At 38.2% G+C, this 18527-nt stretch overlaps 1 protein-coding gene across 1 annotated transcript; it reads right to left on the bottom strand.

Moving 5' to 3' along the window:
- Window positions 1–1170: 1170 nt before the first annotated feature.
- LOC128206637 (uncharacterized) lies at window positions 1171–8930 on the bottom strand. Its single transcript, XM_052909224.1, has 4 exons — window positions 7779–8930; window positions 3801–3959; window positions 3446–3674; window positions 1171–2503 (listed from the first exon to the last, which is right to left on the bottom strand). The coding sequence occupies exons 1-4, from the start codon at window positions 7917–7919 to the stop codon at window positions 1977–1979; spliced, it is 1056 nt and encodes a 351-aa protein (XP_052765184.1). The 5' UTR covers window positions 7920–8930; the 3' UTR covers window positions 1171–1976.
- Between the last annotated feature and the right edge of the window lie 9597 nt (window positions 8931–18527).

Genomic DNA, 18527 nt, shown 5'->3' on the forward strand with positions numbered 1-18527 from the left:
TTTGGAGATATGTCTGAGACCACTAAGATCCAAGTGAATATCTGCAGGAAATATCAATGTTTCAAGGCGTAGTTCTTGTAGTGCATCACAACAATGCATGTTATATACTTCGCAAAGACCTCTCAACCCTTCCGATGTGGTGTTGACAATATTTAATTCGTGTAATTTCTGACAATTTACCAAATCAAGGGGACCATCCATATCCACGTGCATTAAACAGAGTTTCTGTAGACTATTAGGGAACTGCGCCCCGCCTAAATAGGACACCTTCATGCGAGGCAATTCCTGTCTCATTTCTGAAACCATGTACAACCAGAGTTCCTCTAGACAAGATGGGTTGATAGTGATGTTGGCCAGGTGACAATTCTGTATTGTTATTTCGGAGATATGTCTGAGACCGCTAAGATCCAAGTGAGTATCTGCAGGAAATATCAATGTTTCAAGGCGTAGTTCTTGTAGTGCATCACAGCATTGTATGTTATATAAATCGCAAAGACCTGTCAACCCGTCAGATGAGGTGTTTTCAATATTTAATTCGTGTAATTCCTGACAATTTACCAAATCAAGGGGACCTTCCATGGCCACGTAACATAACCAGAGTTTCTGTAGACTATTAGGGAACTGCGCCCCGCCTACAAAGGACACCTTCATGCGAGGCAATTCCTGTCTCATTTCTGAAACCATGTACAACCAGAGATCCTCTAGGCAAGATGGGTTGATGGTGATGTTGGCCAGGTGACAATTCTGAATAAGTATTGTTGCGAGATGTGTACATTTGGAAAAGTCGATATGATCATCGTGGAAAGTAGTTGTATCTACCCATAAATACACCAAAGAAGAGGAGAAAAAGTTTGGATTTATTGCTGTGGTAAACGTATATTCTTCTATGACAACTGTTTCCAACTTACCGCTTTCTTGCAAAAGTGCATGATGAGGTCCAATGCCTGAATCTTTGCCGAGCAGTGCATGTTTTAACCAAATTCGTGGCGTTTTAACGCCATTGTCGGAACATTCTTTGTGGGTTAATGTAATTGTAGATTGATAGTCAATTAGTTCGGACGAGTAAAAGACGCCGCCTCTAATAAACAACCGTTTTTTTTCATTAAATATATCTAAACACTTGCAACCTTGTTCGTAGTTCATGACACATAAAAAAGACAAAATATCGGGTGACACAACACAATCAATTTTTTTTATTAACTTTTTCCATACATCACTATCGAGATCTTGCGAAGATAGAAACACACAGGCTAGCATCTCCTTATAAGTCTGATGTAAAAATGTGTACAAACGTCTTTCTTCTGATATTGTTTTCAGGCTTGTGTTCGAAAGAAGTCCAGATTTAAGAAGTACTGTCGTTTCATCTTTCGTAAGTTTCCTTATTCGGTGTTCTTCTATTAAAGATTTATTATCGTCTAAGAGTGAATAGGCAGCAAGTTTTCCAACATCGACAAGTAGTTTTGCTAAAGCACAGCACGTGTAATTTCTTTCATCAAAACATTCGGGAAGTGCATGTGTTTGATCATTAGTCTTATATAACTCACTTAGACCTTGTACGAGTGATTTATCTTTCTTTTCGGCACTACGTAGCATCAGTTCTATCATGTTCGCGTATACATGCGATCTTGTCTTACCAAGGCTCGTCAATTCATGCGTGTGAGAATATGATTCTGTGCAGTACTCTTTACTGCCATAGTCATTCGTTGGAAATGTTTTATTTTCACTGCGTTTGTTGTGGTAAACACATAACAACTGCAGTGCAAACATGGGATTTGGGAGATGAGATTCTACATGCTGAATCTGAACAGCATGTACGAAGGCACTGGTCTCATATGATGTCTTGAAATGCTTGTTTAAATATTCGTTCGCACGAATCACAAGTTCTTTCGACACATCTTGTTTCATAGCGTCAATTTGCGCATGTGTATATTTACTGCGCATATTTATATTTGCAAGTTTCCAAGGACGCGATGTTATTAGAATGGTATAGTTTCTATTCTTCTATCTAATATTTTATCAAAAGTAGTATTACTCCGCGTTAATTTTGTGTCAACTGATTCCGTATGAGAGAAAATGATATCCTCTAATTTATCGCATTGGTTTTCAAGTAAATTTATGTAAAACAAATATATGAACTTTTTTAAGTACTCAATATCTCTAAGAACGGTTGGGGTGCCACTAACCATCGGTTTCACATCGGCCGATCCCTCTTGTACCTTACACCACGAGGCAACCAAAAACTTACAAAATGAGGTCTTTCCAACACCAGCGTCTGCGGTAAGAATAATGATACCTTTTGAGCTGAACAACTGTTCCAGATTCTCGAGAGGTTTTGTGGTGTGTTCTTTTGATGTCTCGTATGTCTGCATTGACTGAGGAATAACTATACTAATATTTGGCGGAATATAAAAGTCGTCGAGTCCATCTATAGTCTCAAGAAAATGACCAAGCGTCAGCGTTGAGTTGTTCTCCCGGTGATATTTTATGAGAGTCTTATTCAGATCTGTAAATTAAAGGAATATGCATTAGCGGACATTTGTTTTCCTGGTGAACGTCGCTAAGATTGTCCTTCAGATCTGTTAAATTAAAGACTTCGTGATATTTGTAGTTGTACCTGAATCGGTTAATCAGATGATGATATTGAGTAATAAATCAGTAATCAAACCGGAGATCTACTACGAAAGAAATACTAAGTAAAATACAACAGCGACACGTTCTAAAAATCGTGGATCAGGAATAAGTAGAGAACGGAAAACTGATTTCGACTGAAATATACCATGACCGCACAGTTGAAAAACTTACAAGGTTTTACAAATTCCATGGTCTTGATGGAAAATGCTGTGCTTCTAGCAGATCATTGGCATTGGGCTTATAATGGTATGGAATGGGAGCACAAAATCAAATGTCGGTTTTATTAATGAATATAGAGGTTAAATCAACACATGTACACATTGCCATAAGGTATTTTGGAATAATTCAACTGCAAAGCCATATTTTGCATATACACTTCCTTAACAGGTTCTCTGCAGACGCTAATTAATATTCTATGTCTACTAGATGTTTGCTTTTTTAAACATTTGTTAGGTTCTAATCTAACGTTAACGACAATGGCAGATTGTAAAATCTGTCTAAAACGCATCCCGTGTTGATCTCAGTCTTAGTCAATCCCATATTTTTGGTGTACGTTTTATGCTGGAATTTTACAGGAAAATAATTATGCAGTAAATTTATATATGCACATACAATGGTTAACATTGCTGTCCTTGTATGTAAGTTATATCGTATTGAACACAATTAATCTTTTTAAATTGAACATTTGTTATTGAAGTGTTGATAGCGTGTGTTCATCTTGAGTGAACGCATGAGGTCCCGCAAGAAAATTCAATGTAGCTCACTTTGCAGAAAGCCTAAATTTGATAACAACAAATTGAACAAAACCACTGACCTGATTTAAATGAGGCCTGTTTTTCCTCACTCAACCCACTTATGTCTTGGATGGCTCTGTCTTTAGCATCTTGTATAGCATTGACGCCTTCATCTGTCTTGCAATCCAGCACGTCACCAAGGGCCGACGCTTTTCTCTCCAATCCTGATCCCAACTCCACGACTACTTTTTTAAGGTCAAGGGCTGCTTCGATGTCAGAAGGTCGAATCACAAGTTTGTCTTTCTCCAGCTGTAAAAAAAACTAGCTTACATTAACTAATGGACTGTGATAAAACGTCGACGTCGCAAACCTGCAAAACATACAGTGCAGGTAATCTTTGAACATAAAAGCGAACGTTTACTCAAAGAATCTTACCTGATCCAGCTGGTCAAGTGCATCTTGCGCAAGAGGATTTTCTTTGTTGAATGTTGGGTCAGCAAATAAGGTCTTGAGATCAGTTAACCGAACTTTCAAGTCATCGTCAGTAACCTCCAACCCGGGAGCATGGCGAATATGCTTTCCGACGTCACGAACCTGAATCAGGGATACAAAGTGTGTACATTGACGTAAGCTAAAGGTATAACGTCCGTTTACCATTTGTGGAAGTCAGCTAAAGGTATAACATCCGTTTACTATTTGTGAACGTAAGCTTAAGGTTTAACGTCCGTTTACCATTTGTGGACGTCAGCTAAAGGTATAACGTCCGTTTACCATTTGTGGACGTAAGCTAAAGGTATAACGTCCGTTTACTATTTGTGGACGTAAGCTAAAGGTATAACGTACGTTTACCATTTGTGGATGTAAGCTAAAGGTATAACGTCCGTTTACCATTTGTGGACGTAAGCTAAAGGTATAACGTCCGTTTACTATTTGTGAACGTAAGCTAAAGGTAAAACGTCCGTTTACCATTTGTGGACGTAAGCTAAAGGTATAGCGTCCGTTTACCATTTGTGGACGTAAGCTAAATGTATAAAGTCCGTTTACCCATTTGTGGACGTAAGCTAAAGGTATAACGTCCGTTTACTATTTGTGGACGTAAGCTAAAGGTATAACGTCCGGTTACCATTTGTGGACGTAAGCTAAAGGTATAACGTCCGTTTATCATTTGTGGACGTAAGCTTAAGGTATAACGTCCGTTTACTATTTGTGGACGTAAGCTGAAGGTATAACGTCCGTTTACCATATGTGGACGTAAGCTAAAGGTAAAACGTCCGTTTACTTTTTATGGACGTAAGCTCAATGTATAATGTCAGGATAGCATTTATGGACGTAAGCTAACGGTATAATGTCCGTTCACCATTAATGTACGTAAGCTATTGATATAACGTCTGTTAACCGTTAATGGACTATAGCTCAAGATTTAACGTCCGTCAATAGGTATTGGACGTAAGCTTTGAGTTGGAACAAGCCAATTGTCCAGCGTTCAATATTAGATTTAAGCCCCGTTCTGTAACATTTTTATATGTTTATCAAAACCATTAGGTCAATATTATCAAAGTGAGGCCATCTTTAAGATTGTCAATGCGATGAATTGCGATCCGAACATATCAAAAGACGTTAGGTTCATCGGATGGCAAAGCCACGAGTGAAAAAATATTTTCTATGATCATGACCTTACACTGAAATCAACAATTTTTCTGTTTCTTTAATGCCTTACTTAGTATTTATTTTCCTTATATTATCTTAATACACCCTTTTGGAAAGAGTGATTTCTATGCCGCTACCTATTATAAATACGCAAAATTATAGCTGATGGCTTTGCTGTCAATTTTCATTTTTCGGCTCGTTGAGATTATAAGTATCTTCCATGACCGAGAGTGTAAGACTTAGGCCGACCCGAGCGTTGGGTGTTTTGCTGTAACGAGGTTTTCCACCAACCTCAGTTAAACAAAATTTAGTAAATTTTAGTTAGTGCTTTAGTAGTATTTTTGCTGGAACTCTTTTGTGCGTGGTGAAAATACATGCGTATGGATATGTGATAATTCATGGTTGTCATGGATATGCGCGCAGTGATTCAGATTATGTTAATGGTAAAATCGGTCTTTAAATAGTTCTGAGGAAAGTGAAGCATTATATCTTGAAAGGTGCGTGAAAACGTTTTTATCGTAACATTTAAAGCTAGAAATAATTAATTAGCATTCTAAATATTGCCACAAGACAAGGTTTCTATGATGCTACAGACGACAGTCTTCAACAAGGGAGGTAATTACAACGTGATGACCATTAAAAAGGAGTTCCATACCGGTACTTGTTTTATCTTTGCCCGTGGGCAAGATAAGTCTATCATGGTTAAAAAAAATTTGATCTACTTCTCTGAGGTGAGAGAAAAAGTTCTCCGATATTTGTTTTACAGTTTATAATTTATTTATTTCAAACATTTTATAAACCAACCAATATACTATACTGGTTAATCAATATACTTTTATTAATGCATTTGTGTTCCAAAACATAACGAAAGCACTTTTAAATTAAACAGACATTGAATACTGACCACATTGCTACAAAGCCATTTATTGAATTAACATTTGGAAGGTCGAATGTGTTAGCAAAACAATTGCGGATACTTATAATAAAACATTTTTCTTAGTTTAAGAGTGTGTTTTATGATACATGGATATTCAGTCATACCTCACTATCAGAGACCAGTCTAATTCGCTTGAAGGTCGTTCTCCTGGTAAAGAATGAAGACCACACTTGGTTGTTGAAAAACATTTGAGGCATGGGTTTTACAACGACAAACATTTCAAAAAGATACTTAAACGATAATTTACACTTTATTTATGTTCGAGCAGCTTTTTTCGTCTGTAATTTGTCTTGTTACATAACAACAACAAATGGTATAATTCACGAATGGCGTAGCAACGAGTGAGATATTTATTTTTGTGTTCACGAGGTGAAATAAACAGCGATTTTACACTGAAACAAACAATATTGCTTTTTTAAATTCTTATTAGCATATAAATGACAGTTGAGTAAAGTTGTCCAGAAAAGTGTGCCAATTTTTTTACGAACGTAATGTTATTATGGAATTGACGTTATTGAAATTGTGTTCCAGCGCGCTGAAGTTTAATTTCGGAGTTAAGAAACAGTGAAATATCATTTTAATTTCACTGATAAAATAATACAAATTATCGGAAAGTATTTTATAAATATAAATAATACGCTGTCTATTTTCCACTCAAAGAGATAATTTTTGTCTTCATATTTCCCTTTCACACTTGGCATTAAATTATGTTCACATCATTGTGTCATTACCTAAATTATTTTAAAGTGATAAAATTTAGGAAAGAATATTTATACATAATCTTTAAACCCTATAAAGGGGTTACTCCCAATTGCAGTCATATTACTTTATATTTTCCGCTGATTTTTTAAACAAAACACGAATATTAAACAGTTCAATAAATGACCACAAGGTGCTGTTAAGTGATTATACCACTGGCAGTAAATGATATCCCTAACGACTGCCGGGGATATTATCAATCAATGGCAACGCTTAGTCATACATTAATCGCTAAACGTAAGCCAAGGTATAACGTCCGCTAATGGTCGCTAATGGTCGTAAGCTTAATGGGCTTTAGCCCGAGTGCAATTATTTTCACCGGGGCAATTATCAACAAAAGTATAAGGAAGAAATTATTTAAATTGACCGAAAGTAAAAGGAATAAAGTTCTTAAATTGATGGAAGAAAACGGAATAAATCGTTTCAATTGACCGAAAGCAAAAGAAATAATTGCTTAAATAGACCGAAAGTAAAAGGAATAATTTTCCTGAATAGACCGAAAGTAAAAAGAATAAATTGCTGAAATAGATCAAAGTAAAAGGAATAAATTGCTTAAATTGACCGAAAGCAAAAATAATAATTGCTTAATATGACCGAACGCAAAAGGAATAATTGCTTAACTTGACCGAAAGTAAAATATATTAATTGATTTAATTAACTGAAAGCATAAGGAAGAAATTATTTAAATTGACCAAAAGCAAAAGGAATAAATTGCTGTAATTGACCGAAAGCATAACGAATACATTACTTAAATTGACCAAATGCAAAAGGAATAATTGCTTTAATTGACTGAAAGAAAAAGGAATAAATTGACTTACAGAAAAAAGGAATAAATTGCTTTAATTGACCGAAGGAAAAAGTAATAAATTGCTTACAAAAAAAAATTAAGGTGCGTATACGGAACTAATTGATGACTCTCATTTCCTTGTATAATACAAACTGAGTCATTTTTAAAGTGCTAATCTGATATTGTTTTTGAATCATTCTGGTCTATTTCCAAAGTATGAATGCTGGACAAAGAATCTAATGCCTAGTAACTATGACGATGATAACGAATTACATGTACATACCTTGTCGCATATGTTCTTTGGATTCGACAGGTCAGCTGTAAAATACTTTTGAAATTCTTCACAGTTGATGAAGACACTAATTATCCCGTTCAAATCAGTGTCGTCCCCATTGTCAACATCTGCATAGCCATCTGGGGGCATAAAGCACTTAGCAATATCCCATGCGTTAATACACCATTTTCTTGCATCGGTGTTTTTCCATGATGGATTCCCAAACCTGTGTTTCTATTCTATGGCATCCCGGAGCGTATCACAAATCTTACTCGGACATGGCCTGGTTTGGATAACTAGTTTTGTATTTTGGTCCATATGGAATTTGCACCTTCCCGAATTGCAGACTTTATTTCCTAGAATACACTGTACGATTTCCTTTGTGCTGCAGCTATTGCAAGTGAAACCTAAATCGATCCCTTTTTGGATGTTTTCGGTAACAGTGTAACGATACTCGTTACATTTAATTATGAGGCACGGACGAAAAATTCGCCCCTTGTGAAAACGGCAGTGTCCTGCATTACATATGTTGTTATTAGGGTCACACGGTATTACTTCAACTATGGAGCAGTTCTCACAGAGGTCAGGCAAAACTCGCTTTAATGCTATTTTTAACTTTTCGACACGAATGTCATCACAAACCTTACAAGCGAATGGAGCGAGTCCACGTTTCGTAATATTAACCGCCACCGACTCTTTTAGCCAGTTTTGGCTTCCGGGTGTATTAAAATGTTTATTGTAGTCCTCCATTGTTTTAGGTATAATGTTATATGAATGATCACATTATGGTTACTACGGTGGCAACACTTTCTTTAATCTTCAATGGTTGACATTCGTATTTCGGAAATGTTTTAGTCCTTTTAAGTATTCTTCGGTGAAACATCTGCATATTAAAGAAATAAAAGCATCCAAAATGGCGTTGAAATATTTTTAGTACCACACGTTTTCCAGAACGAAATGATTCACATTCATAATTGAAATGTTTATTTTCGCGTTTAGTTATCTTAATAAAGGATGAATCCTAACCACAACGCTGTAGTTATATAATGCGTATAAAAATGTTTAGCATGTTCAAGCACCAAAATGATTATAACATAAACAAAATACATCCGATCACTAGGGCTGTTCGTTATGAATGGTTACATTCAAAACAAAGTTGCATCGTTCTAACAGCCCAGATCATTGCCAAATAGCGTGATATTCAAAATCGGTGAACGTGTAGAATAACATGTACGAGGGTCATTCGAAAAGTAACAAAGAGAAAATTCATTGCGTATGAAACAACAATCGACTGTGGACAGGTGCCGCGGAGCACTTTGAAAATAATTTCGAAAACTCTTGCACTTCCTCAATTTCATTAGTTGAAGTCACGAAAATTTATCGAATAGCTAGTTGAGGATTTTTAAATATAATATAAAATATTGACATATAGATTGTGATATTAATTTTAATTAAATGCATTTAACAAATGTAATTGAGAGACAAGCATCAACTTGGTACGATTCGAGTTGATTTAACTATTTTACAAAGACTGTGCAGAAGGATACATTTACTTACACCAAGTCACTCTCGTTATAGTCCGGTATTGTGGGGGACAATCGAAAAACCCGTAGAAAAGCCAGTTGTCTGCCTTGGTGACAACAACCAAATTCACATGCGCCCAGGAGGGTAATCAACCATCCCCCCGCCAGAAAAGCCGGTTGTCTGACTTGGTGACCACAACCAAACTCACATGCGCCCAGGACGGTAATCGCCCCCCCCCCCCCAAGAAAAGCCAGTTGACTGACTTGGTGACCAAAACCAAACTCACATGCGCCCAGGAGGGTAATCAACCCTCCCCCCGCCAGAAAAGCCAGTTGACTGACTTGGTGACCACAACCAAACTCACATGCGCCCAGGAGGGTAATCAACCCTCCCCCCGCCAGAAAAGCCAGTTGACTGACTTGGTGACCACAACCAAACTCACATGCGCCCAGGACGGTAATCGCCCCCCCCCCCAAGAAAAGTCAGTTGACTGACTTGGTGACCAAAACCAAACTCACATGCGCCCAGGAGGGTAATCGTCCCCCCCCCCCCGAAAAAAGAGGTTAATCGACCCCGCCCCCCCCCCCCAAAAAAAAACCCAGTTGTCTGCCTGGATGACAACAACCAAACTCACATGCGCCCAGGAGGGTAATCGACGACCCCCCCCCCCCAAGAAAGGAGGGTAATCGACACCCCCCAAGAAAAGCCAGTTGTCTGACTTGGTAACAACAACCAAAAACACATGCGACCAGTAGGGTAATCGATATCCCCTAGAAAAGCCAGTTGTCTAACTTGGTGACCACAACCAAACTCACATGCGCCCAGGAGGGTAATCACCCCCCAAGACAACAAAAGCCAGCTGTCTGACTTGGATACCACAACCACACTCACATGCGCCTAGGAGGGTAATCGACCCCCCCCCCCCCCCCCCGAAAAAACTTGTCTGACTTGGTGACCACAAACAAACTCACATGCGCCCAGGAGGGTTATCGACCCCCCAGAAAAGCCAGTTGTCTAACTTGGTGACCACAACCAAACTCACATGCGCCCAGGAAGATAATCGACCCCAACTCCCGCAGAAAACCCAGTTGTCTGACTTGATGACCACAACCAAACTCACATGCGCCCAGGAGGGTAATCGATCCCCCCCCCCCCCAGAAAGAGGGTAATCGACCCCCCCCCCCCAAAAAAAAAAAAAAAAAAAAAAAAACCCAGTTGTCTGCTTTGGTGACCACAACAAACTCACATGCGCCCAGGAGAGTAATCGACCACCCCCCTCGAAACGCCAGTTGTCCTACTTGATGACCACAACCAAACTCACATGCACCCAGGATGGTAATCGACCTTACCCCCCAGAAAAGCCAGTTGTCTGACCTGGTGACTACAACCAATTTCACATGCACCCAGGACGGTTATCGACCCCCCTCCCCCCAACCTGGTGAGAATTACGATGTTTACCTCACAAGGATTGAACAATCGAAATTTGGGCATTACTTTCGTAGCATATAAAATAATAAAATGATCGAATATTATTATTTGGACAAGCAACGTCAGAATGCCTTATACATACGAAAGAGCTCGACTATGTATACATCATCAAAACGTGTCTAGAATAGTATATTATTGGAATTAATAGGTAAACCTGCACAAAAACTATGCATATATTAACATGTTTCGAAAACCTCGTACATCAACACGACATATATGTACCGTTACGTCTTAACTACTCCGTTGGCGCGAAAACGTATCGTTAAAAAGCAGAATGAGTCTACAAAATCTATCTTTGCTTGCAAATTTATCAACATCACATTTTCTAGATCTTTTATTAATTTCAGTACTCATAGTTATGCCTTTACACATTTTAATAGTCATGGAACTGAATTGATAGCCCCATACTTTAACGGAGTGCCCTCCCCGTTATCATGAAATATCAACAACGAGAGAGCCATATTCCTTTTTAAACGAACCAGTGTTTCTATCGTAATTCAGTGGGAAGATTTTTTATACTGTTCGGTCTTTGTGCGAGTGGTTGGAATCATCGTTCAAGCAATTGTCTTTTGTTCGTTTATTTCAAAAGAAAATGTTTATTTCTTTGATAATTAGTTACTATTTTGAAAAACGAATTCAACAAAATGATCAGTCAACTCGAGGGCAGGGGCGGATCCAGGAATCAACGTTAGAGGGGGCGTAGCTTAGGGGCGCAACCTTTTGACATGCACCCCTCCCTCTGAACCGAAAGTGTATGGCATAAACTGTTTGCATATGGATTGGGGGTTAAGCAATCAAGAAAAAATAACAATTTGTAGTTGGAAATGATGCATTATGGGCGTATTTTATTATTTTTTATCTCCTAAATTGACATAAAAAGTAAACTTTGACGATTTTAGAGGGGGCGCGCGCCGGATGCGCCCCCCTCTAAATCCGCTTGTGGAGGGTCCTAGCTTAAACCACGCTTCTATTGGTCCGCCATTCTGAATCATGAAGGATTTACCTCATTTTTTGAAATATTAATTAACACGAATCCTGTCGAGTGGCTAGAACAGCCCTCGTGCTGGTTTTCCAAATGCCTGCTGATTCATTGAATGCACTTGAAAAACCAGACAAGGAGTGCTTTCAAAAGAGGCCTACATGTACATGTACCTGTACAAGGAGTGTTTCGCAACTACTCTATTATGTTCAGTCAGCAGCATGGTTTGTATAAATGTCCTTATTGGGACAGCCATACATACAAAACGATATCTGTATAAGAGAATAATGTTGATATTTAATACATTTATTGCCAAAACAGCTTTTGAAACTGCAATCCAAACTGCTGTCATATTGATGATATATGATATTGTATGTAAATGAAACGTTTGTGGTTTCAATACTGTAGATCGTCGTCGGATAACGTTTATAAACTGGCAATTTTAATAGAAATAGAAAACATTAATAAATGGAACAAAATTCATTTCGAAATCCTGTACTGTATTTACTGTTTATGGCCGAGGTATAATATATATATGTGCCTCGGTCATAAAGAATGTACATGTACAGATTGCCTCGCTGTGAGTAAATCACTTTAGATGTATATGCCATTAAACACCATTTAAAAATCATTGCTGTTTTATAATTGTCTAAGTTAACTATTTCACCTAGCAATGTTTTTAAAACAGTACAATAAGTGCAGAAAGTATCTTCGATACCGAATATTGGCTTTTAACAGCTCTCTTTATACCTGAATATAAGGTCCATTTTGAATGAACAGTGAACGTGACTTTCTGAAATATATGGATGAATAATTTCATAAAAGAGATATTGGTGAGTCCATAGTTTCCTGAAATGACTATCGGTGTTCCCGTATTTTGACATTTGACTGGTAAATTCATATAATATAGTATTTGTGCACTCATAAATATGTACGCTGCGTCATATGTGTATACAAATCGCGTCATGACGTCAGTAAACAAAGCCGCAGGTGAAATGTACAAACTGCGATTTAAACGTCACTTTTTTTATTTCAGACACGGTGTGTGGCCGGTATCTCTGACACGGTGTGTGACCGGTATCTCAGACACGGTGTGTGGCCGGTATCTCTGACACGGTGTGTAACCGGTATCTCATACACGGTGTGTGACCGGTATCTCAGACACGGTGTGTGACCGGTATCTCATACACGGTGTGTGGCCGGTATCTCAGACACGGTGTGTGACCGGTATCTCTGACACGGTGTGTGGCCGGTATCTCAGACACGGTGTGTGACCGGTATCTCAGACACGGTGTGTGGCCGGTATCTCAGACACGGTGTGTGGCCGGTATCTCAGACACGGTGTGTGACCGGTATCTCTGACACGGTGTGTGACCGGTATCTCATACACGGTATGTGACCGGTATCTCAGACACGGTGTGTGGCCGGTATCTCTGACACGGTGTGTAACCGGTATCTCATACACGGTGTGTGACCGGTATCTCATACACGGTGTGTGACCGGTATCTCAGACACGGTGTGTGACCGGTATCTCAGACACGGTGTGTGACCGGTATCTCATACACGGTGTGTAACCGGTATCTCATACACGGTGTGTGACCGGTATCTCAGACACGGTGTGTGACCGGTATCTCAGACACGGTGTGTGACCGGTACCTCTGACACGGTGTGTGACCGGTATCTCATACACGTTATGTGGCCGGTATCTCTAACACGGTGCATGACCGGTATCTCAGACACGGTGTGTGACCGGTATCTCAGACACGGTGTGTGACCGGTATCTCAGACACGGTGTGTGACCGGTATCTCAGACACGGTGTGTGACCGGTATCTCATACACGGTGTGTGACCGGTATCTCAGACACGGTGTGTGACCGGTATCTCATACACGGTGTGTGACCGGTATCTCAGACACGGTGTGTGACCGGTATCTCAGACACGGTGTGTGACCGGTATCTCAGACACGGTGTGTGACCGGTATCTCTGACACGGTGTGTAACCGGTATCTCATACACGGTGTGTGACCGGTATCTCATACACGGTGTGTGACCGGTATCTCAGACACGGTGTGTGACCGGTATCTCATACACGGTGTGTGACCGGTATCTCAGACACGGTGTGTGACCGGTATCTCAGACACGGTGTGTGACCGGTATCTCAGACACGGTGTGTGACCGGTATCTCATACACGGTGTGTGACCGGTATCTCATACACGGTGTGTGACCGGTATCTCTGACACGGTGTGTAACCGGTATCTCATACACGGTGTGTGACCGGTATCTCAGACACGGTGTGTGACCGGTATCTCAGACACGGTGTGTGACCGGTACCTCTGACACGGTGTGTGACCGGTACCTCTGACACGGTGTGTGACCGGTATCTCATACACGTTATGTGGCCGGTATCTCTAACACGGTGCATGACCGGTATCTCAGACACGGTGTGTGGCCGGTATCTCTGACACGGTATGTGGCCGGTATCTCTGACACGGTATGTGACCGGTATCTCATACACGGTGTGTGGCCGGTATCTCATACACGGTGTGTGGCCGGTATCTCAGAAAAGGTGTGTGGCCGGTAACTCAGACACGGTGTGTCACCGGTATCTCAGACACGGTGTGTGACCGGTATCTCAGACACGGTGTGTTACTGGTATCTCAGACACGGTGTGTGACCGGTAACTCGACAAGCCTCGTTGGGATCAGATTTGCTTATCCTGAACGGAAACACATGCTACTCTTAAAGACAATATTTTGTGTTCATCAAGATAAAAGGATATTATATTTTATAAAATCAAATTAGAATTAGGAAGTTATTTTGGTGATTGAGAAATTCGGACAAGAACTTAAAGTAAACTATTATAAGTATATCATGATAAATGTTAGGTAACCTTTAAGCTTAAAAGGAACAAAACGAATGAAAAAAAGGGGGGGGGGCAAGATTCATGAATTTCATTTTAACATAGGCTTTTTATTTTTGGTAATTGAAAGCAATAGATTTAAACAAGCAAAACTAGATATTTTATTTTATAAACAACTGATTTTTATACATAAAATAAGATTGTCTGACAGTTTGCTTAATTGAATATATTTTGATGGATACGCCATTTGTTGGATTTTGTATTGAATTTAAACATTCCATTATGTCATATACTATCATAATGACTTCGCACAGTAACCTCATTATCGAAAAATAACATTTCATGAAAGCCATTGCAAAGAAGTAGTCGTATTATTGTGGGTGCATATTTGAAGTCTCACATCAAATTCAAGATAATCGAAAAACTAAGAAAAAGCAATGCATATTTTATATAATCTGAAAACGTTTTAACAAATTCAGTTCAGTATTGAAAAATCTGAACATGAAAATTATTTTTCCATCCATTTATTTCACAATAATTCTTTTCCTACTTTAGTGACATCATAACCGTTGATATCCATAACTGCTAAACTTCTATTTCTTCTCTATGACCTTTTGACATAACGTAAGTGATCATGAGTACTTAAGTTTCATATGGTATACCACATGGCTTTCGTAGAATTGTGATAAAATCAAGTGTTATTTAAAACACTCTTACTTTTATGCATTCGCGTAAAGAGGGGCACTTTAAAACAAATTCAACCTTACCATTTGAAGTTATATGCCCAATGAATAGGTCATGTGTACAGACTAACCAGACAACATAACCCTTGTTGTCGTTCTAAAAGTATACACATAATAAATGTCCTCCCCGAATATAGGAATGCTTGAGCAAACTGACTGTAGACTATATCTTCTTAAAATAAGTTATGTATGCCCCATGGTATAGCCTGATCAGCCGTGAGGTGGCAGCTAGCGCATCACCTTCGTATTATTTGATCAACACTCAACGAAGTTTTACAAAATGGCTGACCCGGAACGCTTTTGATTTCAATGGAATATCCTTCCATGAAAGCATTTTCATGATCATATTTCTTCTTACTTTAGGAGCAACAAAAACGTTGATATAAATAATGCTTAATTTCTACTTTGAATAATAAACCTTCTAAATGAAACAAGTTTATGTACCTGTTTACTATTAGTTAAATGTTTGTTTATTTTTTTAAATTGAATCAAATATGTTTACTATCCGAGAGTACCACGTTCACTCTTATCCGACCAATCGGCATTCGCTATTTCATTGTTCGATTCTTCGTATACACGTTGTATAGACTATACTTATCATAAAACACGATTTCTTCGAGTTTTGATGAACAGCTAATCATGAAATTTGTTTATTTGACCAAGAGAAAATAAACTGCAGTTTCTCAGGCATATAGATAATGTAATATACTTTTAAAGAACGGTTTCGTTGAACAATTTATACAATTTTTCAGAACTTTTTTACACTTGACAAAAACTAAAATTGGATGAAAAGAAGCGAAACAGTTCCCGAGTACCTTACCTTTATTTTTATTGGCCTTTGTACTTTTTAAGTTGCTAAAGTTTAGTCGTGACCTCACTCTTGGGGTTATGCAACATATGCAAAAAGGCTCAATGATATCCTATGATATCAGGATTTACATTAAATTGTACATATTCCTTTGATCCCATTCATCCGTTTATTAATTTATTCATTATTATGCTGATACTAATGAAGTTTTTCTGAAATATATCAAGTGTCATGGTTTGGTCGTTCATCAGGTATGTTTGTTTTTGTCTCAACATGAACAACTGCGATCAGATCCCATAAAGCCTCTAAAATGTAAAATAAAGTTCTTTTTTTAGAGTCAGTTCAGGCTTAGTTACAAAACTTGGCCTTTTTAAAATTGACATTTTACTGACCGTTCCAAGGCGGTACCTAACAATCCTTGATAAACATAGGTATTTTTTTTTATATACACGTGGTATGTACTGTGTTGTTTGTGTTATGTGCTGTTTCACGTTTCTTGTTTGTGTTCTATGTATTTGGCGTTTATCCTGTGTCATTTAACGGGATTTATGTTTAAACCTTTGGCTACTAAGCTTGTTTCTGTGTTTTTTACATAAATGGTGAGAAGATTTTAAAGGAAATGAATGTTTCCAATGCAGAAGTCTGGAAAATGTTATTTTCGACCGGTCCCATGCATTGTAATTATATATGTACACTTCCAATGTCACTCATATCCACCAATACGGTTTTCAGCCGGAGTTTGTGCACAAGTCGCGGTAAAACCTATACATTTTGAAGTTTCACTACGCAGTGTAAAATTCGGCATCTGCGAAACTGGTATTCAACTCGAATATACGTCTAATTCCTCCGGTAATAGTAAACTAGCTTCTACTTTTATTCCTTCTCCGGATGTATTGTAATTAGACCAGGCATCGGCCTGATATCCCCGTAATTTGCAGAATTCTATCACTGCAAGCTAGAATTACCATACATCTCCAAGAATGTAATGGCTGCATAACTGTTTTATCGCTTGATCAGTTGCAAAGTAGGTATCTTTGAACACAGAGTGCAATTGCATGTTGTTTCTCACGCTCTTATTCAGATGGACAAGCACACTAAGGGTTCAGAAAACATTATGAAAGAGGTAGTATGGTTTTGCCAAAAATCAATAACGCCCGTTGGTCTATCGTTCATTAACGTATAATTATGATGCATGCATATATGTACAAGAACATGAGACAGCAAACACAGCGACTGGAACAGAAAATAAATGAGTCACAAAGAATCGCATTCTAACAAGTTTTTGTTATAGATTTGGTCTTACAAAATAGTAGTATTTGCAATATCATCATAAGGCCTAAAAAAAAAATATGTCTGTTTCCTGTAACATGCTGAAAAAAAGATGGGTCGGTAGGTAGGGATTTTTTTTTTTTTTTTTTTTTTAATGTCAGAATGATCCAAATTCAAGTTTATTTCAGGTGAATTATTTTAATAAGAATTCAGTGTGATATATAGATTCAATCTTTCTGCCACTTATAAGCTAAAACTGCTAGCTTGACAGCCATCAAAACATAAAATACATCATCATTGTAATAAATCAAGACTAAGTGATTTTTTCACATCTATATATAGGTGAAGCTTGACAAAGAAACAGCATTGTTTATCAGTTATTTTTAGCCATGGTACATGTATTTCAGTCGTAGAATGCATCCTGTTGAAGGGCAAGCCATGGGTTCGACTCCCAGCGGTGGCAACATTATGTGCAATTTTGAGCATTGTCAGTATGTTCACCAGGGAAGCAGTTCATCTTTAGACTTTGCAAATATAACCCAGTGAAAGAGTGAATCAAAGAACATTTAGACAATTTTTTTTTGGCAAATGTTTTAAACAAAACTTTCAAAACATACATTTTCATACATTTTCTAATAATAAAACATGATATTATTGCACAGACTATTTTAAGATAGACTGTGTAATAATATCAAGTTGTATTACAATTAAATGTACATGACAACTATTATAAAATAAAATGCTGTTACAACAAGAACAGGCAAGAATCTCCACAAAACATAATTTTATATCAATCAATACTTCGATTGATAAATGACTAGAATCAATGACTAAACCATTTAACTCTTAGAGGCTGTCAGAATTGTACAGATCTTTGGGACCAGAGTAGACCCATGGTCTACGCTGTTCACTGCTTGGACACTTAAACCTTACCTGCTGACTCGACAGCGAACAGTGTAAAATAACAGATTGGACTGGAATATGTTTAAATAGACTAGAATCAGTATCAAAAAAGCTTAGACCGACTTATAAAAAGTAATACCATTTTCTTTTTTAAACAGTAAAACAGCAAAACTAGTACACGTAC

This window comes from Mya arenaria, chromosome 10, assembly GCF_026914265.1.
Source record: "Mya arenaria isolate MELC-2E11 chromosome 10, ASM2691426v1".
NCBI lineage: Eukaryota > Metazoa > Mollusca > Bivalvia > Myida > Myidae > Mya > Mya arenaria.

Bases quoted from the DNA above. Each gene is read 5' to 3' on its own strand.
- LOC128206637 (XM_052909224.1), bottom strand. From the start codon at position 7,919: ATGCCCCCAGATGGCTATGCAGATGTTGACAATGGGGACGACACTGAT. The intron at 3,675-3,800 runs GTAAGATTCTTT...TTTTTTTTACAG, and splicing joins CACTTGACCAGCTGGATCAG to CTGGAGAAAGACAAACTTGT. The intron at 2,504-3,445 runs GTCAGTGGTTTT...TTTAATTTACAG, and splicing joins ACAGGCCTCATTTAAATCAG to ATCTGAATAAGACTCTCATA.